General features: G+C 43.5%; 1 protein-coding gene across 1 annotated transcript; it reads left to right on the top strand.

Moving 5' to 3' along the window:
- The first annotated feature begins 207 nt into the window (after positions 1–207).
- Positions 208–23,459, top strand: RNF149 (ring finger protein 149). Its single transcript, XM_068565026.1, has 7 exons — positions 208–792; positions 10,439–10,689; positions 11,332–11,400; positions 14,123–14,205; positions 16,436–16,532; positions 19,785–19,983; positions 22,611–23,459. Exons 1-7 carry the CDS (start codon positions 339–341, stop codon positions 22,652–22,654), a joined length of 1,197 nt encoding a protein of 398 aa, XP_068421127.1. The 5' UTR covers positions 208–338; the 3' UTR covers positions 22,655–23,459.
- The last annotated feature ends 463 nt before the right edge of the window (positions 23,460–23,922 follow it).

Here is a 23,922-nt window from a genome sequence, read left to right as displayed (position 1 = left end):
GTCCCGGGGTCCCAGGACCACCGGGCCGCAGGAATCTGGCGACACTCTATAAAAGCACTCGGTGGTCCCGAGCCCGCATGCGTGGCCAGTCAAGGCCCCTCCCCCGCCGCCCCGCCAGGTGCGCGTGCGCCACGGCCCCGCCCGCCGGCCCCGCCCTCGCCCCGCCCCTCCCGCCGCTCCTCCCGGTGCGCGTGCGCCGCGGCCCCTCCCGCCGCCGGGACTGGGTCTTCCCGGGCTTGGCAGGTGGCGTCGATTTCTCCGCGCTTTTCGGCGGCCTCGCACGCCAGCGCCCTCCGTCTCCCGCCCGGCCCTCTCCCGGTCAGCCCGGCGGCGGGGCCATGGCGTGGCGGCGGCGGCGGCCCGAGGCCCGCGGCGGGGCCCGCGGCGCGCTGGCGCTGCTGGCGCTGGCCCTGTGTGCGCCCGGGGCCCGGGGCCGGGCGCTCGAGTGGTACTCGGCCGTGGTGAGCACCGAGTACGTGGACCCGCAGACCAACCGGAGCGTGCGGAGCGTCTCGGAGAGCGGCCGCTTCGGCGAGAGCTCGCCCAAGGAGGGCGCGCGGGGCCTGGTGGGCGTCCCGCGCGCCGAGGACCGCGACCCCGAGGGCTGCGCGCCCCGCACGCGTTTCCTCGTGCCCGGCGGCCGGGGGGCCGCGCCCTGGGTCGCGCTGGTGGCGCGCGGGGGCTGCACCTTCAAGGACAAGGTGTTGGCGGCGGCGCGGCGAAACGCCTCGGCCGTGGTCCTGTACAACGAGGAGCGCCACGGGAACCTCACCGCACCCATGTCCCACGCGGGTGAGCCGCCGGAGCGCGGGGACGGGCGGGGCGTCCGTGCGCCGCGGTCCCGGCCGACCGCCCGGCCCTCCGGCGGGACCGCGAGGGGCGGCGGCGATGGGCTCTGGCCGAAGGGAACTACGAGGGAAGCGCTAGGTTGGCTCGGTGTGACCCCCGGGGACTCTTAGGAGGGAGGCGAGCCTAAGGGCAAGATTAGATCATCTCCCTGGGCCCTTCCAAGTGGAGGGAGGTGCGCTGTGCAGGAGGGTGATGGGGAGAACGGAAGAAATTAAAACTCGCAGGAGGAGGGTTGTGGTTCTCGTTGGCGGAAAGTCTCATGATTCCTAATCATGGATTCCTTGACATTCGGCGTTCCCCAAAGTCAGGTGGGGCAGGAGTGGAAGCTCTTTCCCAGGGCGTTCCAGGGTCTGGCTCTCCCTTCACCACGTAAGGTGGTGGCTTGGTGACACTCTGGTGTCTTCACTTTCATAAAACATGTCAATATTCTGAACTTTTGAGTGGGACAGTCTGGATTCAGCTGAGTCAGAAAACCTGGCCTTAAGTTGGGGTATGTTTTCTCATTTGCTAAATAGAAGGTTATAATACTGGCTCCACTGCCAATCAGATTGCTTGAGACTTGAGTTTAGTTGAAAATTTTAAAGTTGTGATCATGCAGGAAAAGATCTTTCTCTTGGGACTTCCCTGGTGGTGCAGTGGTTAAGACTCTGCCCTTCCGCTGTAGAGGGCACAGGTTCGATCCCTAGTCAGGAAACCAGGATCCCACAAGACACATGGCTTGGCCAAAAAAAAAAAGAAATCTTGCTCTTTGCCAGGTGACCCTTCCCACACACTGTTCTCTGGGGCAACGGGTTGCATCGTCAAGCAGTCATGAAAGTTTAAAAGGTGCATTTTGCAACGTTATCATGCTCAGAACTGAATTCCAAGTGATATTCTACCAACATACGGCGGAGTCGGAAGGCCTTCTAAGAACGCGACTCATTCTGAACTTACTGGGATTAAAATCTCTTTAGAGAGTTTCTGCTGCTGCTGCAAGTCAGACATCCTTTTTCCTGTGCTTTTGGTTTTTGTTCTGTTTTGGCTTCTTGAATGTAAGTTCAGAACACCTGTACAATGAGGACAGAAGAGTGACTTTGGATTTGGCCTATTTTAGCAGAACGAGGGAACGGAATTTTGTTGCGAGGTGAGGAAGTGAGACTGTTAGAACCACGCTTTCAAGATGGTTGACGGCAAGGGCTGGGGAGGTGCTAAAAAGTGGGTGGAAACCGTAGGGCAGGGAAGGGTGGGCTGGATGGCAGCGAGGCATCTTGAAGTTGGATGGGAGTGATCTGGTAGAGGTGTAGGATGGAGAAGAGGTAACAGAGTCAGGTTTTTGAGAAGGACAGCGGCCGGGTCCAGGATACTCGTGGAGGGGTTGCCCTCAGATAGGAGAGGGGAAATTCCTCAGTTGCAACAGAGAGGAAGTGGGTTTGGGGAGGAAACGGGAGCAGATGTCCCCGTGGTGGCACTGGGCGATGCACCACCTTTGGTGCAGTTATTCCAGTTGTCACTGTACCCAAGTCATGTTTCTACAAGCCTCTCGTGAGAAGTTCTGTCAGAGTTCACGCAGCGTTCCAGATGCATCCTGTGGACAGGCGTCTGCCAAAGAAAAGAGGGCAGTATGTGAGGGTTCTCTGGCGCTGGGTCCTTGCAGTCCCTTCTGAGTGACATCGTAATGGGGACTTTTTCTTTTCCATGGCAGGCCCATCAGCCTACAGTTTTCTAAATCTGTTTACTGCATTTTTTGGTAGTGACATTCACGTCCTTCCAGGCTAATTGCACTTGTTCTAACCATGGTTCAGTAACCTTGCTTGCTTACATTTTTGACATATAATCTATCCAGGCCCAGAATGCCCTGGGAAAGAGGTTCCACTCCAGATTATTGACATATAATCTCTCCAGGCCCAGAAAACACCGAATTGGTATTTATTTTACGTCTTCTTCTTGTGAGCTTCTGTTGCCATTATCAGTGTCCGTTCTAGCCTTTTTACTGTGAGAATAATTCTGTTTGAGAAAAAAGACAAAAGTAACAGCATTAGGAATTTTTTTTAAAATGTATGAAAGCTCCCAGTGCAGAGTCGGTATTCTCCACTTATTCCTCCCGACAGCCCTTGGAGGCGGGTACTTTAACCCCGTTTTACAGATGAGGAAACCGATGCCCAAAGAATAAATGACTGGCCCATGGTAACACGGTGATCTATGGCCAGATCATTCTTTGTTTCAGGGGCCTTTCCTGGCCTCTGCTCACGAGATTCCAGTTGTGACAACCAAAAATGTCTCCAGATATTGCCAGATGTCCGGGGGCAGAGGGGATGACAGTAGCGTCCGATGTTTTGAACCACTGACTTAAAGGGAGGTGAATTTGGTGCAGTGTGACCAATGGGTTACACAGAGGACACGCTGGAAACAGGGAATCCACTTAGACCAGGTAGAAATGTGAGGGCCTATACCGTAGTGGTCACTAGAAACGGAAAAGAATGACCCTCATTCTCAGAAGTTGGCCCCACTGGGGACAAGGGTACAGATGTTTCATGGCTTTTTGAGAATGGACTAGACTTAAGAGTGGAGTGAGTGGAATTAAGTCAGAAGAGGAGCCAGCTTTGACGGACTTGAATTTGAAACGTTACACAGAACGTTGAGGGCAGCTCAGACTTTGCTTTCTCGTGTTTTGTCAGAGTGTGGACAGGGCCGGTGTAAAGCACTGGTCAGCGCTTCTGTGCCGGGGCTCCACAGGACAGGTCGAGGTGGCTGCTTGTAAACTCCAATCACGATAGTCTCCTCCCAAGTCCCAGAGAGAATTTCACCAGTTTTTCTTAGACCTGTTGCTTGACTACTAGAATCCAGTACAAGACATTTTGGATTTAAATCAGTATTTTATTGTGGTTCTAAAATAAATCATGACTTTAAGATAATATTCTATCAGGACAGCTGTAAGGACCGTCACCCTAATGCCCAAGGTTGGTTCCCTTTACTTTGGCAGATGGATATACAGCGGCCAGTCTGGGCCAAGTATGGCGCCTGCTTGGGGGTAGAAACGCCTAGACGTGTGCCAGACTTTGAGGAGTTCCCAGCCTAGTGGGAGCGATAAACAGACCTTTCCAGGCAATGTGGTTTGGACCTCGACAGAATTATATGCACAGGTACTTAGAAAGCATAAAGGAAGGGCATCCGATGCAGAGATAGTGCAAAGATGCTTAGAAGTCAGTTTGACCAAGAAAAGTAAAAATTGATGTAAGTCAAACCATTGAAATGAAAGCTTTTGGAGCGGGTCGGCCTCGATGTGGTGATGGTTGGTTAACACCAGGCTGATCCTTTAGCTGACATCTTGAGTGGCTGTTTAGACTGGCAGTTTAGTTCTGTCAGCAGTTTACTGAGTGCCAAGTACCGGCAGGGCTTAGAGGTGTGTTTGGGGAAGGGGCCAGAGTTGGGGTGGAGGGAGATGACACAGGTGATAAGAAATCCTTACCTCAGGAGAGATGTGTGTTTTGTGTTTGTAGAGCATGGTAAATAGTCTTTTATGAGTGAATGACGCTCGGTGATCTTGAATGCTGCACTCTCACAAATGATCTAAACGTTTAGATTTGAGATTAGAATGTATTTTGGTGCCCTAGGAAGAGATGGCACCTCACAGTCTCATAGCAGGTGGGATTAACTCACAGTTCCCAGACAGATGGAGTGTTGAAGCACAGCTTAAGCTGATGAAGGTATCTGAGTGTGTGTGTGATATGCCGGGTGGAGTGGGGCTGTAGAACCTTCTGGGTGAAGGGAGTGGCCTCGGAAAGGACTGAAGGCCTGAGGTGACAAAGTGAGGCTTTCGGGAAAACTGCAAAGAGTTCGCAGTAAGATTGTTGAGTACTGTACTCAACAAATACAAAATATTCTTGAGCAAGCCAGATTATCCAAAACAAAATGTGAAATTCCAAGAAGAGAATTGCATATATTTTTGAGTCCTCCTAACTCATCCTAGCCAACCATAAAGACATTTCTGTTCGCATGATAGCCTCACATTTTGGAGACGTTTCCGTTCATATTTGGTGTACTATTTCCCCTGCAAAGGGAGTCTCTGATAATTCTCCTTATTGGGTCAGTTCAAGGATAATACCGGAAGGTAAACCAGTTTTTCAGGTTGATTCATTTGTACAGAAACCCTTCTGTTGGGCCATCACTGTGTGATGCTGAGCGCAAAAACTAATAAATAAGAACTGCAGTCCTTGTCTAGTGAGGGGGAGGGGCCCAGGAAGACGTTCTAGCAGGAGGGTAGAAAGAGGTGTACTTCAGAGGCATTGCTGCATCTTAAAGATTTGACCAGGAATTCTCCAGGTTTGGGGAGGGGGGTGGGAGGGATGGAGAGAATATGGAAGTTAAGTTATTGGAAAAAAGAAAACCTGAAAGGTCATGGGATTCTCTCGTTGGAGATTTAAAATGTATTTCTCGCTGCCTGCATCAGTCTTCTAGAACAGAAATCTAAGCCACTACTTTAAATATTTCAGTAGTTCCCATCTCCTTCAAGAGAATGTTGAAATCTACTTCAAATAGTTTCCTAGGGAGGAGGAATGGTACACTAGACTCAAATGTGACCCTCCAGAATGTTGAAGCTATTGACCAAAACGGATTTTCTTTTTACATTTTTTGTTTGTTTTTGACAAGGTGGTAAGGGGAACTATTATTTCTCAAGTAGCTTTATGATTGTGTGCTCTGTTTGAGACCTTATGCGACGCCGATGTGTAAGACAGAAATACAACAGACTGCCTTCAAGGAGTTTAGCGGTGAGGTCTGTAGGTTCTTTTGGGGAAGGGCGGGCATTGCACAAGGTGACCTTTTTTGGTCAAGTGTGATTGGTAGCACTGAGGCCTGGGGAAGAAAAACATTCAAAGGGCTTTTTCTCCCCCTGTCCCAAGACTCTGGGCGTCTGTGCCTGAAGAAGGCACAGGCAAAACGTTTGGTTTGGCAGTCAGCCGTGACTTGCTCTCTCGTGCCACTAGGGCTCTCTAGGACTGGCCCCCGGTACATCCGGAGGGGCGGGCAGGGCCAGACGTGGGGCCTGTGCCCGGCACCCCTTGGGGTTGTACACCCAGTGACCCTGAGCTGGTGCATGTTTACTCGACTGCCCGGCCAACAGTTCATCCCACACATGTCCCAGAAGAGCCAATCACGGGATCGAAGAAGTCTTCATTCTGAGTTTTTAAATTTAGAGTAGTTCCCAGAAGCAATCTTGCTGCTATAATTAGAGTGTAGCAAAATTTAGCACTCAGTATTTTATTTTATTTTTTAAAATTTCTTGTAACTTAATGAACTAAGAATTTCCTAGGTGAAAAATTTCAGATTGATACTGGAGGTCTTTTCTGTCCCAGGTGTCCTTCTGATAATCACTGCTTGTCTGCAGCCCCTCCCTTGAGGTTTCAGGTGTTCTCAGCTCATTCCCCACCTCTCACTCATTTAGACAACAAATATTTATTAAATAGTTACTATGTGCCAGGTTCTACGTGAGGCACTGGGGCTAATGAGATAAGCAGGATACCTTTATGTGTATTTAGTCACTAACCAAACTGGGCCAGTCACCATTCCAAATATGCTCTTATGATGGTTTCACAGCCAAGAAGTCTCCCTTCTTTTGCTTGGGGAACTCTTTCTATCCGTCAAGATGCACTGACTTCCCAGGGAAGAAGTTCCCTCCCTCCCCAGACAAAATGATCAGTTCATTTCCGCAGTTTTTTGTTATTCCACGTTCTCGTTAAATAAGCGACAGCCCCAGATAGAAAAATTCTCATCCCCATTTTACAGCTGAACAAAAACTCTCAGAGCACCCAGGCAGTGGTTGTCAGAGGGAGATGTGAGCCCGGTGGCCTTGAAGCCTGTGTCCCCCCGAATGAGGGGGCAGGGCAGAGGTACACGTAGGAGCTGGGGCTTCAGGACCCTGGAACTGGCTTTTCCAGGTGGTGTGTGACATTGAGCAACTTTTTTTTTTTTTTTTTAAATTGGAGTATAATTGCTTTACAATGTTGTATTAGTTTCTGCTGTACTATGAAGTGAATCAGCTATATGTATACATATATCCCCTCCCTCTTGGACCTCCCCCCTCATCCCACCCATCTAGGTCATCACAGAGCACCGAGCTGAGCTGAGCTCCTGGTGGGTACAGCAGGTTCCCACTAGCTAGCTATTTTACACATGATAGTGTTTTTAGCCCTCGTCTGTAAAATGATTACTCGCCTCTTTCTGCCTCAAGTGAGAGACAGATGTGAAAGTGCTTCAGAGTTGGTTTTCCCCATTAACACACAAAGGTCATTCTATCATCAGTACCAGAAACTGTAACTGTAACTGTAGCATAGCAACATTTTGTTTTCTGTATAAAAGTGAGACAGGTACATGGGCTTCATTATACTCTCCTTTCTACTTTAGCATGTGCTTGAAATTTTCCAGGAAAGGAAACTTTTTTTAATTTATGAAAAGGGCTTTCAGCTTATAAAGCACCACGTAATCATAAGTGGTATAAGTATCCTAATTGTTTCTGTGTTTGTCTTTCTCGGCTACGAGATGTTTATTTCCCTGAAGGCAGGAAATGCCTTGCTCCTTATTAAGTCTCCCCAGTGATGACGTAGTAGACTGCGTGAGTGCTCAGACAGCTAGGGTGCTGGCCAAGTAACACTTTTAGGGCTGGGTCATAGGATCGGCCTCCAGACAGCAGTCACCTGAGAAGGGTGCCCTTCTGGGGTTTCAGTAACTAAATCCCCACGGCCGGGGGCGGATTTGCTACAGATTAAATTTCTCTCTATAATAAAATAGTGTTAGAATGTGGTTTCAGTGTAATGGCAGAGAACAGTCTTTAAATGTATTTTGTAAGTTAGTTTTTGAATAGGTAATATGTACACCTGATAGAGAATTTTTCCTGTGTCCGGCTCTCCCCCCGCCCGGAGGCAGTCAGGGTCCCCAGGCTCTGGGGTAGCCTTCAGGGGGATCTGTACTGATACCGCCACGTAGAACTCTTGTCCACACAGTTTTACGTGCGGCTTTTTTCCTCTTGTGTCTTGACTGCCGTCACTATTAACAGAGCTGCTGCCTCAGACTGTGTACATGTACTGTAAATTATATAACTATTATTGATGGACATTTATATTTTTATTTTTTTAATAAATAAATAAATAAATAAAATTTATTTATTTATTTTTGGCTGCGTTGGGTCTTCGTTGCTGCGAGCAGGCTTTCTCTAGTTGCGGCGAGTGGGGGCTACTCTTCGTTGCGGTGCGCGGCTTCTCATTGCAGTGGCTTCTCTTGTTGTGGAGCACGGGCTCTAGGCACGTGGGCTCAGTGGTTGTGGCTCGCGGGCTCTAGAGCGCAGGCTCAGTAGTTGTGGCGCATGGGCTTAGTTGCTCCGAGGCATGTGGGATCTTCCCGGACCAGAGCTTGAACCCGTGTCCCCTGCATTGGCAGATGGGTTCTTAACCACTGCACCACCAGGGAAGTCCCATTGATGGACATTTAGGCTGTGATAGCAAAATTTTAGAAAAAACACTGGCAATAAATATCTTTATGGATTCCTCCTGTGTACATACATAAGTATATCTGTGGAATTAGTTTCTTGGATCTGGAATTGCCGGGTCAGGGAGACATGTGCATTTAAAGACTTTTAGTAGCTGTTGCTCTCCATACCAGGTTGTAATAATTCACTCCCCCAGCAAGAGTGCCCGTTTGTACTTGCTCTTGCTGATATGGTGTATCAGACTTTTTGATGTTTGCCAATCTTTTAGGTGTGTTTTCATTTGTACCATGACTTTTCATATGTTTAAATCCTTTCTGGGGGGAGTGATCGCTAATATGTACAGGATTTCTTTTGGGGGTGATGAAGATGTTATGGAATTAGGTAGTGGTGATGGTTGCACAGCCTTTGTGACTATACTAAAAACCATTGAATTGTACACTTATTTAAACGAATGAATTTTATGGCATGTGAATTATATGTCACTAAAGATGCTGTTTTTTTTTTAAACCCATTTGTGTTTTCTGCAGACTGACTTAATCTTCTTTGTTTTTCTGCTGCTCTTTTTCTTATAGGAAATTAGCTTTTTGTCTTTGTTATGTTCCATGTATTTTTTTCCCTATTGACCAGTTGCTCTTTTGATCTTGAGTCCTTGATTTTCCTCTCTTTTAGCCAGTGCAGAAAATTTTTGTTTTTATATAATTGGTTAGTTGCTCAAATCTTTTTCTTTTTTTTTAAAGAAGTTTCGAGGTGATTTTTAACACTTGGAAAGGTTTTCCTTCAATATTAGTTTTTTTTTTTGTTTTTTTTTTTAAATTTATTTATTTATTTTATTTTTGGCTGTGTTGGGTCTTAGTTTCTGTGCAAGGGCTTTCTCTAGTCGCGGCGAGTGGGGGCCACTCTTCATCGCGGTGCGCAGGCCTCTCACTGTCGTGGCCTCTCTTGTTGCGGAGCACAGGCTCCAGACGCGCAGGCTCAGTAGTTGTGGCTCACGGGCCTAGTTGCTCCGCGGCGTGTGGGATCCTCCCAGACCAGGGCTCGAACCCGTGTCCCCTGCATTGGCAGGCAGATTCTCAACCACTGCGCCACCAGGGAAGCCCCAATATTAGTTATTTTTTAATTCCCATGTTTCTTCTGGCTCTTTTATGTTTTCTCTTTTTTATATATTTAAATCTTGGATTTGGTTAGAACTTATTTTGGCTTAAGTTGCAAAGAAGGGATGCAGCTTTTTTAGCCTCAGGTGATACTCAGTTGCGCCCACACTGTTTTTTTAAAAAATAATCCATTTTACCCCATTGATTTGAAATTCCACTTTCATCATTTTACTGAATTCTTTCATGTATTTGGGTCTAGTTTCTGGGCTTCTTATTCTGCACCATTCTGGTTGTCTTCATATGCTACCACCACACTGTTTTAATTACTTTGACAACAAAGGCTAGTCCAGGTTTTACTGTTTACAAAGTTTTCCTGATTGTTCTTTATTATTTTTCCCCTAAATGACCTTTAGAAGCAGAATTTTTAAGGTTTTTGAAATCCCATTGATAATTTAAAAAATTAATTTATAGATTCATGTAAAATTGGCCATTTTATTCCTTTTTTAGTTCTCTTATTTTTTTGTCTTATGTCTGCTGATGTCCTCAGAACAAAATGAAATATCGAACATAGTGGAACTTCTCCGATTGCCTCCCTGAGTTAATGGGTGTGCTTAGGCATTCGTATTAATAGTCACAAGTTGAAATTGGTCTGTGTGGTTCTTATGTTGGTTTTTTGCTACCATGCTTGGTTCTATTACCTTAGAAATAATTTTAAGACTTCTTTTTATTTTTTTCAGTCTGCTGTGGAGCACTTTAAATGTCATTGATGTTACTTGTTCTTTAAAGGTTTTGGGGGTAGAGCTCACCTGTGAAACTGAACGGGGGCCGGGGGCGGCTCTTGCTTTCTAGGGGGTAGTTCTTAGTGATTTATTCTACTTATGCAATCAGTCTGTTTTCTCCTTGGAGACCAGTGTTGGTAACTTGGGTTTTCCTAGAAAATTATCCATTTTATCACAGTTCTTGGTTGTATGTGCATGGAGCCATACTTTCTCTGTATCTTGTTTTGTGTTCCTCATATTGATTCCTTTGTTCTTTCCTACAGGAACAGGAAATACAGTAGTCATTATGGTTAGCTACCCAAAAGGAAGAGAAATTGTGGATCTGGTGCAGAGAGACATTCCGGTCACAGTGACCATAGGGCTCGGCACCCGGCACGTACAGGAGTTCATCAGCGGTCAGTCCGTGGTGTTTGTGGCCATCGCCTTCATCACCATGATGATCATCTCGTTAGCCTGGCTAATATTTTACTATATACAGCGCTTCCTATACACTGGCTCACAGTTTGGAAGTCAGGTAATTGTCTCTCTTTAACTTTGCTTTTAAAAAGATAGTTTGTAAATATTTCCTATATATATTGCTTGAAATTATTGGACAGTATTCTTAATTTCATTATCACTCACAATATTTAAGTATTAATATGGGGTTTTTTTAATAAATTTATTTTATTTTTATTTATTTTTGGCTGCGTTGGGTCTTCGTTGCTGCGCACGGGCTTTCTCTAGTTGCGGCGAGCGGGGGCTACTCTTCGTTGTGGTGCGCGGGCTTCTCATTGCGGTAGCTTCTCTTGTTGCGGGGCACGGTCTTTAGGCGCGCGGACTTCAGTAGTTGTGGCACACGGGCTCAGTAGTTGTGGCTCACGGGCTCTAGAGCACAGGCTCAGTAGTTGTGGCGCACGGGCTTAGTTGCTCCGCGGCATGTGGGATCTTCCTGGACCAGGGCTCGAAGCCGTGTCCCCTGCATTGGCAGGCGGATTCTTAACCACTGCGCCACCAGGGAAGCCCTTCAGTGGTAATTTCTTAAAATTAGTTTCATTGTAGTCATCTAACTTTGCTTTTTAAATGAGATTTTTTCCATAGCTTGCTTATATTATAATAAATGAATTTTTTAAATAGTGACTTAAAATTTTCAATAATAATAATGTTTTTCCTCCCTAAGAGCCATAGAAAAGAAACAAAGAAACTTATTGGGCAGCTTCCTCTTCATACTGTAAAGCATGGAGAAAAGGTAATATTTTCATAGTTTTTTGTTTGTTTGTTTAGACTAAAATACAAATCTGTTTATGTGTCTAAACTCAGTATCAATCATGGAGTTTTGGCTAGTCTGAGTTAGTGTTAACTATGACGTATGTGTTTATTTTAAAGAAGGGTTGGCAGAAACACTCTTGTATATGTGGAGAGCCTTCCAGACCTGTGCTGCCGGAGGGTACCACTAGCTACATACAGCTATCTGAATTTAAATGAATTAAATTAAACTGAAAACTCAGTTCCTCAGTCACACTGGCTACATGTCAGATGCTCAGGTGGCCACACTGGCTGGACAGTGCCCACACGTCCATCCTCCACCTGTCGGTCAGACACAGGTAACTCTGAAGCAGCTCTGGTCTCTACTGGAGACCCTGAAGCTTAAATCCATCTCCATTAAATCTCACACACTCTGTCCATTCTCTCTGAGACTCCTTTAATTACAGGGAGAGAATACAGGGATTTGTGGAGAAGGGGAGAAAAGATGTATTTAAAACTTTTTAAAAAAGAAACGTTTCACATGGCCAACCTGAGACTTTTAAAAGGCCAAAATCATACCAGAGTTCAGAAGCATTTTTGGAATGGGACAAATCCCAACGAAATCTCAGAACCTCAGGTTCTTAGAGGATAGATTCCTTAAAGGAAAACAGTTGCTAATGCAGGAATAGTTATTCCCTTAATGGTCCGTTTATTGTGCTGGGAAATGTTGATGGCTGTGTTGACATAGATAGCTATGGGTTGGTTCCATTGTTTGGATTTTCGTTTTATCTCCCCGAGTTGTTGAGATTTAGTCCATCCATGCCGACCCCCCAGTCTCCACTCCCCGGTAAGTGCATTTGGGTCCACATCTCCTCCTCTGACCTACTTAAAGGATTAAAGCTTCAGAATAAACACTCATTAAATTTATAGACCTTTGATTTTAAAACTTTGGAATCTGATATTAATGGTTCACGTGGAATGTGTTATATATTCTACTCTTGGAATTGTATTGCTTGCTGCATTCTTGCCCGAATGCCTTACGTTGTAATAACAGTGAATTTTCATAGTTGGTGCAAGGTTCTGCTTTCTTTCCATGTAGATGTATTAAACAGGAGAAGTTAAAAAAATTCCCATCTCATGGGAAGATTAACATCTGATTTACAAATCACGAGGGTCCCTGGGGAGAGAGCCCAGCAAATGCCTGGGACAAACTGTGCATTCAGCTGGCAGTTCTGTGACAAGCATGGAGTTTTATGTTCCTCTTGAAATGTGTCTTCTACTCTCTGGGGCAGGAAATCTGTCCTTAAATATGAGAAGACATAGATTTATATGTGTGTAATTTACTGCATGGAGTCTTTGAGAACATAAATTAATTGATATCATTCTCTTCGTGTACAGAACATTTTTGAAAATTGTCAGTAATAATGGTTAAAAAAAAAAGGATCCATAAATGGTCCATGAGGTACACACGTGGATTTTCTGGCAATTTACATTTTAAACTTGTACAGAAAAATACTGTGTTTTTTCTTAAATCTACACCTTGTCCAGTTCTGAAGACTGTATTTGTTTTCTAATTTTTTTTTCTTGTGGACTTGATCACAGTAATGTATAAGCTTGTAAACCATTAGGGAAATAATTATTTCATCATCCTTGCATGGCATGTGAAAAAAGGTGATAATGTATAGTTGCAACATATAATTGTAAGTGCTGTTACAAAGTTAATTTTAATACAATCTTTGATAGCAGTATCTACATGTAAAATCAGTTTTTACTGCTTGCTTGTTAACACGTGACCCACGTGGCTAAAGATATTTTTAAAGAATTCCATGATGACTGTGAAGCTGTGTCCCATAAAATTAACTTGCTAAAGTTGCAGACACTGATTGGTAGCTCCTGAATCCCCATCCCAGAGTCCTGGGAGAGAGAGTCTCATTGGCCTGTTTTGGGTCAGGTGACCAGGCTGGCCATGCCTACTTTGGTTGATGGGCTGAAGCCAGGTGGGTATGTCCAGGGGGTACCCAGGGAAGTGGGGGAAGGGCTGACACCACCAAAAAGGTCTGTGACCCACAGATTCTCAGAAGTTGAGATTTTGTCACAAGACTGCTTTTTCCCCAGCAATTTTTGTTTCTTTTTACCTTTATTAACTTGATATATGAAAAAGATAACTTCTTTTAATTTATGGTTCTTTTTTTGCTAGTGAGGTGGATACATTCAGATATTTAGCTATTTGCATTTTCTCATCTGTAAGTTATAACTGTTTTCACAAATTCTAATGAAAGTGCTTTTGTTTTGTGTTTTTAATGATTCCAGAAAACAAGTAGCTAATTAGATATTCATTCTCTTTGTTTTACATTTGAAAAATAATTTATTTTATTATAATAAAGCAGGCATTTGTATTTCTACAGCCCTTAAAATATGATCACTTAAAAAAATGAACAGTAGCCTAGAATTTAAACATAATTCGTGTCTGATTAGGTAGACGATGAAATTTTTTCTTTTTCAGCCAAATTCTTTTTAAAAAGATCCCTTGATAGTGGTAAAAATAAATACCAAGTAGAAATTATTTGTGTTTAAATTCAGGATGTACCAATGTAGAGTAGAATTCATCATTGTTTTACCCAGGTTGTAGTGAGTTTTGGTTTTGTTTTGTTGTTGTTGTAGTGAGTTTTACCAAGTGTATACTGTATACTAAGGATATAGTAAATTTTTTCCTCTTCTTTCTACAGGGAATTGATGTTGATGCTGAAAGTTGTGCAGTGTGCATTGAAAATTTTAAAGGAAAGGATGTTATCAGAATCCTGCCATGCAAGTACGTTCTCTTACTTCCTGAGATGTTAAAAATTACTGGCAAGTTTCAGGTTTCTGACCAAAGAGTGAACATGTTTTTCATGATATGAAGACCTTGCTATCAGGTGATATCTTGTGATCATCTCACCTTTTAGAAAAGAAGCTGGAAGTCTTCAAGGCTCCTCCTGTATTGTTTTACTTTAAAATTGCTTTGCTTGGAGACTTTAGGTGACCATTAAGACCCATTATGTCCTTTTGTCATAGATTGGCTTTCAGTCTTTTAAGCAAGGCTTCATTAGGGTCCTGGGAATCTATACTATACTGTACATTGAGCTATTCGGATAGGTGAAGGCCCTGGGGGTGAGGGCCAGGAGCAGCCAGCCGATGTGGCTACGGCTTTGCTGGTTTTTTTACTTTTAAATATTTTAATACTTAATGTTTTGAACTAGTGAGCATTTTCCCAGACATTTATTAGAAATGTTATTTTTAAAGACATTTCCTGGTTATGTATCTTTGTCTATTATTTTCTACCGAGATGCGTTTTTTCTTAGATTAGGCTCTGCTGTTATTTGCACCCTGGGTTTGGGTTCTTTTGGGGGTTGTTGTGAAATAAATATTCCTCCCTTATTTCATTAATTTATTTTCTTTAGCAACAGGAAGTTATGTTTCCTTTTTAATAATGAGATACTTCGTTAACTTTTTTTAAAAATTGCTTTATTAGCAGAAAGGTGTACAAAGATTATGTTTTAAAGCTGGTCAATTTTAATTATACTTCCCACCTGTTAGAAGCATGTCACAAGTTAAAATATAATTATGTCTTGCTTTATGTTTGCAAAGTGGTTTTGTGTCTATCCCAGTACTTGATAGCAGATTAAGTTCTCAGGAGTTCTGTAGAGGAAATGAAGGAATGAGGATGAGAATAACAAAATTAATTTTCCTGCATGAAGATGGTGAACTTCAACCTACAGGCATTTATATGGGTTGGTGTGGTGGATACTTAATGAATTGGGGTCAGTGTCGGGTGATGGTGTCCTGTAGAAAATTATTAAGATAGACAAGAATTTTCACTCTAGGCGGGCTTAGGGCACGTCTTTGTGACTTGGATGCCACACAGTGAGCAGCCTGAGGCTGATTTCCTTTTATAGGAAATCCAGATACTCCTGAAGGCCGAGCTGGGATTTGTACTGGAGCTTCATAAACAGACGAGTTTACATGTGCACATATCCTGGTCTCCTTCATGGGGTTTCCTTCCATCCACCCCCGTTTTCTCCTACGATTTAGATCAACAAATTTCCGAATAAAGCCCACGTGTTGGTTTTGTTTTTTCAGAATTATTCCAGTGGGTCAGTTTCAGTTTGAGGATGGAAAGGTCGCAAGACAAGCTGGACTGGACCATGTTATGTCCTTAACATGCTGTGACTTTTAACTGCACTGGCAGATTTCCCTTTGAAGGAAAGGTCTTCAGACAGTGACGACCGTAATGATAATGAAAACTTACTGAGGATTTATTGTGCCTTGTAACCACATCACACGTTTGCTCCTCAGAAGGGCAGCAGGGTAGGTGCAGAGTGGTCTCAGGATCTAGTTCAGAGTCACAGCATCAGGACGTACAGCCGGTGTCTGAGCCTGATCTGTGTGGCTCTGATACCCACCGCTGCTCACCTGCAGGTACAGGTAGAGAATGTAGATTCAGCACACAGGAGGGGAAGTCAGCCAGTGAGGACAGTCAGTAAAAGAAGAAAGTTCATACGTGGCTTTTCCGTTTTCGATTCTGAAAGCGATACGTTCATTCTAGAAAAATGTAGATGCTACGAAGATATATAAGACAAAAAAATAAGTGTTGTTTTAGCCTGCAAGCCGAAGATGACTTGTTAATATTTTGTTGTATTTCCACTGGAGTCATTTTATAGACTTACATCAGATGCTACCAGTTTAGTATTAGTTTGTTACTATCAGTTCACTCTTGGGTTACTTAGGCCACGTTCATTCCCAAATAAAAATACATCCTAGCATGATGCGAAAATAAGCCATGTTATTTTTGTGCAGCGAAGGGGGAATTTCCCTCTACGTGCCAGATTCTATTTAAAGTGGAAAAACAGAATAGATGACTACCTAGGGTAAAGGGATAGACTGGAATATTGATTTGACGGCATTTAACTTGTAATGAGAAGATGAGTTGGTGGAATGTGTTGTTTCCTTTATAAGGTATAAACATTTATTTTAAAACATTAACACATACTTAATTTTTTTAGGCATATTTTTCATAGAATATGCATTGACCCATGGCTTTTGGATCACCGAACGTGTCCAATGTGTAAACTTGATGTCATCAAAGCCCTGGGATATTGGGTTTGTTACATTTTTGTTTATATTCAATCTCTGCACCCCCGTTCTCCCTGAGTGATTCGATTCTGTTCCTGACCAGAGGCAGGAGTGGACTAAATGCTCCTTCTAGCATCCTGGTGGTTCCTGAAGAAATTTTCCTCTTTATTAAAAGTGAATTCTTAAGACATTCCCCAAAATCAATCAGTGAACTAAATTTGTGATTACAGAATAATATGCTAGGTGTTTCCTTAGAGTTTGTACTTAGAGTGGTATCTCTGATTGATGTCGGTGTGATACACTGCAGGGTGTATAGATGCTAGTCAGTGTCATATAAACAAGAATTATTATAAGATGTTTGAAACGGAAGGAGCCTCGTGCACAGGTGCACGTTTTACCTACGAGGAAGCTAGAGCCCATACCTCTTGACACCAGCTCTCCCGATAACTTGGGTTTCAGAGTCAAGATGCCGCGGGGAAATTTATCCTGCACCAAACGTGCTCCATCACTTTGTGACACTGAGATGGTCATAGACCTTCCTCAGAAAATAGAGACGGGAGGGCAGAGTGAAAGAGCGCGCGTCATGGTAGCCACGCGCTGATGCCTTACACAAGTTATTACATTGACTCTTCCAGCCCCTATGGGAGGAAAGCGCTGTGACTCTCCTTATTTTACTAACTAGAAACTCGAGCTCAGAGAGAAGTAGCTCACCTGAGGTCACATGGTGAGGTAACAGGGAATCAGCTTTCAGGTGCAAGCTTGCTTAATTCCAGTGTCCAAGCTCTAAACTACCCTCCTACCCAAAAGAGGGGAGGGATATAGATGGGAAAAAAAACCCAGATCTTCCTAAATTGTTACATTTTTAGAGTCTTCCTATAATCTATTAATGTCTCAAGATATTCTTGATTAAATATGCATAGTTTTGAAACAGAGATCTCTGAAGTAATTTAAGTATCAAATATGTTTTTCTTGTTGCTAAACAGAGGTTTTTGCAGCATTTATTACAGAGGTAGAAACTACAAAGAGGTTTTTTACTATGATAATGACTTTACGTGACTTAAAGCCAGAACAGCCTTCAAGGCTGCAGGCCCCCTTCGGAGTATTTTTCATTTTCTAGTTCAGCGTATCTTCAAAAGAGGGACCACGCACTGCTTTTAATAACCAGTGTGATTTTCTGTGAATTTTAATTTTCAAGTGTGAGTTCCAGAGGCCTCACCGTAGGCACACGGAGGGGGAGGTAGCAGGACTGTCTTACTGGAAACTCATCCGCCTGGATGTCTGGAAAATGTGCCTTTGCTGTAGAATCTCTAACATTCGTTGGTGCGTAGTTCTTGATAACTGGCGGCTCTCCCCAGCGTGGAGGTTCACCCCTGTCTGCCTCACGCCTTCCTGGGGCCGCGTTTGGAACAGTAAAACCCAGGGAGCGAGACAGGTGTCTTCTTGGCAGTTTTCCTTCTTAGTCTTTTCCTCTCGTAGATACACTCTGAAGCTGCTTTTGTTTTCTTCATCAGTCATTTTAAACCTCTTTTCATTCCTAAACCTTTGTGCAAAAGGCATTTCACTGACCTTAATGTTGAGACTTTAATCCTCGCGAGTTTTGCTTTTGGAAATATATCTATGTGTATGTTTCATGTGTTAAAAATCAAGACTCTTCGTTTTATATCAGGTTGGATTGCTTTCAGAATGTTAATTTCAGAAAGCTAGAATATGTGTTCCCAGAAAGCTTGCTTGCTTTTTTGAAGAAACCTACAGTAACTTTAAATCAAACTTAAGAAGTTAATTTTTCTTGCCTTTAACTTTTTTTTTTTAATCCTTTGACAAATCGGCCGTTTTCTTTGGGCCCATTGGCCCCTCCTGCGTTGGATTGTAGAGATAGTTATGACTCTCGAATGGTAACTAGTTCTCATTTCCAAGAAATGACCGCGGTGAGAGCGGCTTTGACGTGCCTCTTGTCCCTGCTGTGTGTGTTCGCTCATGGGGCGCAGGCGTTCATCAGGGGAGTGATGTGTAAGGTGCTGGGTCTTGAACTTGGCTCCAGGGAGACAAAGGGATAAGACTCAGCCCTCCTGCTCGCAGGCTCCTGGGGGACTCCGCTTTCTGGACTGGTGGGTGGGAGCCGGGCCTGCAGCCCACCCCGCTGGCCAGGGAGGCCCGTTTGAAGAGTGTGGGCACAGAGGAAGGAGGCCTTGACCCTGCCAGCTGCATGTGGGAAGGGACAAGGAGGGGTTTTTAGAGGCGCGTCTGAGCTGCGTGTTCAAGGGTTAGCGTATCGCAGGGAGTGACCAGGTGGGGTTTGGGACGGGCAGGTAGTTCAGTTTGGCAGGTATTTAGACAAGTTCCTGGAAGAACAGGCTAGGGTGGGCTGTGCGGCAGTTCAGATGCTACGGCAGCTCAACAGGATGTGCCGGTTGGTGCGTCACGAGTCTGTTCTGGGGGTGTTCCGTTGCCTGTGAGCAGGCAGGGAGCCACGTGGTGCCCGGGAGTGGGGAGAGGGTTCCAGAACGCGTGTGGAGCCGGCAGTGCGGGCGGCGTGGCGGTGCGCTGTCCTCAGCCCGCGCCAGCGTTCGCAGGACCACCCCCCAACGCACACCCCTTCGGTCGGTCACTTAGCAGCAGCTTCGGCCATCACGACACAGCTTTGACCCTGGCATGAATCAAGAAAGGTTTCTGGATGGCCCCTGAATTTTGAGACTTCGACATAGTGACGCCTGTAGAGTCTCCCGCTCTGACTTTCGTGATCTCCTTTTCTTCTTTGAAGCAGCAAATGGGGAAGCGAGGCAGACTGGCAGCGGGTAGACACCCTTTCTGCAAGGAAGGAGCGGAACTGGTTATCTTCCAGTGAATGCAGGTACAGTCTGCAGCCCTCTGCTGTTCAGAAGCCTGCTTGTCTCCGAAGCCCTGGCACCTGGCAGCCATTAGGGCGGTCATTCGAGGTCAGGGCTCCAGCCTTAGTGATGAGCGCCCAGCCAGGCTGTTCAGAAAGGCGGGAAAGTGCATTTGTGGCGAAGCTCCACTTTCTGTCAATAAATAGTTGAAACGGTGGCATCGTTTGTATCAAGGGGAAAAATGGTTTTTAGAGGAAAAGGATTTAGGTCTTGAAAAGCTGCTTGTTGAAGAGGGCTCATTTTCTGGTGATGCTAAATAAAGAAGACACTGACGTGCTTTTTTGCCATGTTCGTGTATAAAAGTAAATACTTTGTATGAATTATGAGCAAAAGATGATAGATAAGCCTGATCGTGTTACTGAGAAAAGGTATTTTCTTTGCTCTGACTCTCAAGGGAGAGCTTGAGGACGTGCAGGAGACGCCCGCCCCAGAATCTCCCCCAGGGGGCGTTTCGACTGCAGATCTGAGTCTTACTTTACCAGATGGTGACAGAAGTGACGCGGGCAGCTCAGCACTGCCCACCACCAGCGACTCCACGCCGCCTTGCGAGGCCAGTTTTAAAGAGGATGCAGGTGAAAACACGGCCTTGCTGGGTGAGTCTTTTGCGGGTTCTCAAACAAAATGATGTTATCAGTGGTTGAAAGAAGGTGAAGAAATACATAAGTTGCAGAAAAGCGTAAAGGAAGAACGATAACCGTGACCTCACACCTGCAAATACCATTTTAACATTTCCATAAATATATTTCATATGTTTTTTCTGTGTTTAAGGATGGGGAGAATATCATTCATGTGCCGTTAGGTGACCTGTTTTTGTTTTTGTTTTTTTACTTTTTGGCTGCTTTGGGTCTTCATTGCTGTGCGCGGGCTTTTCTCTAGTTGCGGCGAGCAGGGGCTACTCTTCCGTGCGGTGCGTGGGCTTCTCTTTGCGGTGGCTTCTCTTGTTGCAGAGCACGGGCTCTAGTTGCGTGGGCTTCAGTAGTTGTGGCACGCGGGCTCAGTAGTTGTGGCGCACGGGCTTAGTTGCTCCGCGGCATGTGGGATCTTCCAGGACCAGGGCTCGAACCCGTGTCCCCTGCATTGGCAGGCGGATTCCTAACCACTGTGCCACCAGGGAAGCCCAGGTGACCTGTTTTTTCCTCTTAATGTGTGAAGCTCTTTCTGTATCAGTAGACGAGACACATGATTTGGTACAGCTGCGTAGTATTACATTTTGGATTCACTGTCATTTCTGTAAACCACATCCTGCTGATGGACTTTTGTCGTCAGTAACACTGAAATCATTTTGTGTATACATTTACCACCTGTCTGTAAAATAATGAATTGCATTGTTTTAAATTACTGATGCAATTATCTTCTTTTCATATTTGTTGGTTATTTATATTTCTTTTCTGAGTTGCCCATTATTTCATCCTTAGCTTCTTTTTCTGTGGAGAAACTAATTTTTCATATTGATTCTAAGAGCTCTTGGTCTTTGATTTTTATCTAGTCTAGCTTCTCATTCTTTCATGATTCTTTCTGCCTTTGACAGCATGCTAACTTAGGAAAATCTGTCTCATCTGAGCGTTATTAATTAATTTAAATTTTACTGACATTTGTGGCTTTGTATTTTACATTTAAATCTTTAATCCGCATTGTTTAAGGGGAGATTTAACCTATTTTTCTCAAATGTTTAACCACTTGTCCATTGTTTAGTGATAATTACTTGTGAATAACATGTTTTGATATTTGAAAGGCAAGGCAAATTCCTTCATCTTTATTATTCTTTTTAAAAAAAGAATTCTGAACTATTCTTCATTTTTTAAGATTAATCTTAAAATCAACTTGCCATTTGTAAGAAACTCCCATGAGAATTATTATTATAGTTGAATTAATTTATAGGTTATTTTAACTGGGAAGAATTGATGCTTCTAATTTTGAATTTTGCCATCCTGGAAGAGGAAGCATATTTTTCCAAATTGGTAGTATTCAAACTGAATCAGTTTGTCTTTTTTGCCCATTTTTAGAATCTGGGAGGCAAAGACAGAAATATGAGAACTTAAGTTTTAAACCAGTACCAGAGGAAGAAAGAATGCGTTGTGTAAGAAAAAGGGAGAATGAATTTCAGAGAATGAGGAAGTGGGAAAGGTGGATTGTGTAGGAGTTCTCCTAACCAGCTCTCCTGCTGGGACTCTGCTTTGTAAGGCAGAGAGTTCCATTTATAAATGTTTAGAAATGGTTCTTGTTTTTAGGAATTCCATTGCTTTGTGCCTAAGTGCGTTACCATTGTTATTTTTTTTTTTTTTTTACCATTGCCTTCAGGCTCCAGAAAGGAAACGAAATTTGTTTCCTTTAGTACTTGACTACCCTTGAGATATTTCAGGACAGGTAAAACTCTTTTCCTAAACTAAATTTCCAAGTATTTGTTCAGGTAATTCATAATTCGTTCAGGTAATATGTTAATGCTCTTTCTACCCTATAATTGGATCGTTTGAGAACTATTGGAAAAAATCAATTCTTTTAAGCAGACATTAGTACTTTAGTATAGTGTTATTAGTACTTTAGTATAATGTCTGCTTATAATTATATTAGTATAATTAGTGTAATGTAGCTTTACTCGAAGCTGAACTAACATTTGCTCAGGTTATTTACGGTAGCCCACTCCCTGGAGGACGGTCTGCCCGAGGGGGCTCCTCTTTTGTCTGCTTGACCTCAGGCCTGATTGAGGAAGTATCCTGTCACTGTAAGAAACCTTTTGTGCTGAAATTATCTTGTACTCCTCTTCCTAGTAACATCCGACTGGATTCGAAGGCCGGTTTGAACCTCTCTGTGCCTCAATTTCCAGTCTCTAGATTGGGGATAATACCAGACTTGTATCTAGCTCGTAGAGTCTGTATTGCCCAGTAAGCTAGCTACTGTTTTCATGGGTGGTGGCACCATCGCTGTGTTTGAAAACACACTCTCATTAATCCCACCAGCTCAGCGTGGGTCTTTCCTGTAGCCCCGTGCTGACCACATGAATACTGGTGAGGCTAATGCCAGAAAACCTCTCATGCTTTATGTGAGGACGGTGTTGATATGTTTTCTTGACTGTCTGGAATAGGTTGTCGTTTTTCCATGTAAGTTTTATTTAAAATTTTCTGTAATTTGTTTCTTGAACTATGATCTCCAAATCTAACAGTGTTTATGTAATTAAAAGTTCCGAACATACCAACCAACACTGGCTTTTGTTGCTTTGTTGCAGAGACGAGCAGGAGTGACCCTCAGCGTGAAGGACCTGTCTCCTAGCGTATAACCTGCCGGCAGTGTCACGGACAGAGCCTGGGCTTGAATTAAAGGACATTTTATTTTTTTTACTTTAGGACATAGTTTGTGTATGTGAAAATAATGTACATTCTTTTACCTTTCAGGTTCTGATTTGATGTACAAAGGGCTAAGATACTTTATTCTTAAAGAGAATTTTTGATTAGTCTTCATATATTTATCTACTAAAATGTATCATAAGATTCTTTCTTCTTAAGGATGGTTCTAGACTAAGCACATTGAATTCAGACTAGTTGAAATGGAGTTGTGTGATTATATTCTGTAACTGATCACATGAGTTTCCCTGGAGGAAAGACTTTTTTAGAACATTGAACTTGTAAATGTGATGAGAGAAATCGATCGCTTCCTTGCACCTCTGTACTATAGAGAGATTTCCAAACCTTAGAGCACTTTCATTGTTGTTTTTTATTTGGAGTTATGGGAAAAGCACTGGTTGACTTTAGGATTTGCATTTCTCCCTTTCATTACCTAATTTCTTCTAACAACCTTGATGGGGAGGGAAGTTTTGTCCATTTTTTCTATACAAATAAAAAAAGCTACGATTCCGTATTGCGCACGAGCATGAAGTTCTTCATTGCTTGTTAAAAGAAATGGAGTAGACAGACTCTGATGGACTCTGATACGGCGTTTTGGGGGGTAAATGATGAATATACTGATTCCAACTGCAGTTTAATCTTTACAATTATAAAGGGCAGTAGATGGGGACTTTTCATTGCTGTTGTAACAAAATAAACAAGTAACCAGTTTTCTTGATTAATTTTAAGGCAAACTTAATGGCGGTGACCTTGTTTAATCATCTCTCCTCTTCACTCTTGTTTGCGGTTCTTCCTTGGCAGTGGAGGTGGAGGGAGTGGGCTGTTCAAGCTTTCAGGGGCTGCTCTCTAAATTGATAAAGCGATTAAACAGACACACACACCCTGTCTGTTCTCACTTCTTAGAGGTGGAAGTCAAGGATGAGGAAGAGATTTTTTTAGAACTTGAAATTGTAGTCCTTTGTCGTTTCCAAACTAGTTACTGTGTGTATCTTTGTGGGTAAAAATAAATGTTTATTAACAATATGTAATTTTTAAAATTTAAATAATTTATTTTTATAGCTGTATCTAAGATGTAAAGTTTATATAGCTTATTTTTTTCAAACTACTTACTACACTTTGATTCCAGCCACTCAGTGAAATACTAGGTGAGTAAACAGTGTTTACCGAACGAAGTAAACTGAGGCCAGTTTCCATGTG

This window comes from Eschrichtius robustus, chromosome 15 (genome assembly GCF_028021215.1).
Source record: "Eschrichtius robustus isolate mEscRob2 chromosome 15, mEscRob2.pri, whole genome shotgun sequence".
NCBI classification, from domain to species: domain Eukaryota; kingdom Metazoa; phylum Chordata; class Mammalia; order Artiodactyla; family Eschrichtiidae; genus Eschrichtius; species Eschrichtius robustus.
The sequence above is the reverse complement of the archived record's forward strand: the minus strand, read 5'-3'. Positions and strand labels throughout refer to the sequence as shown.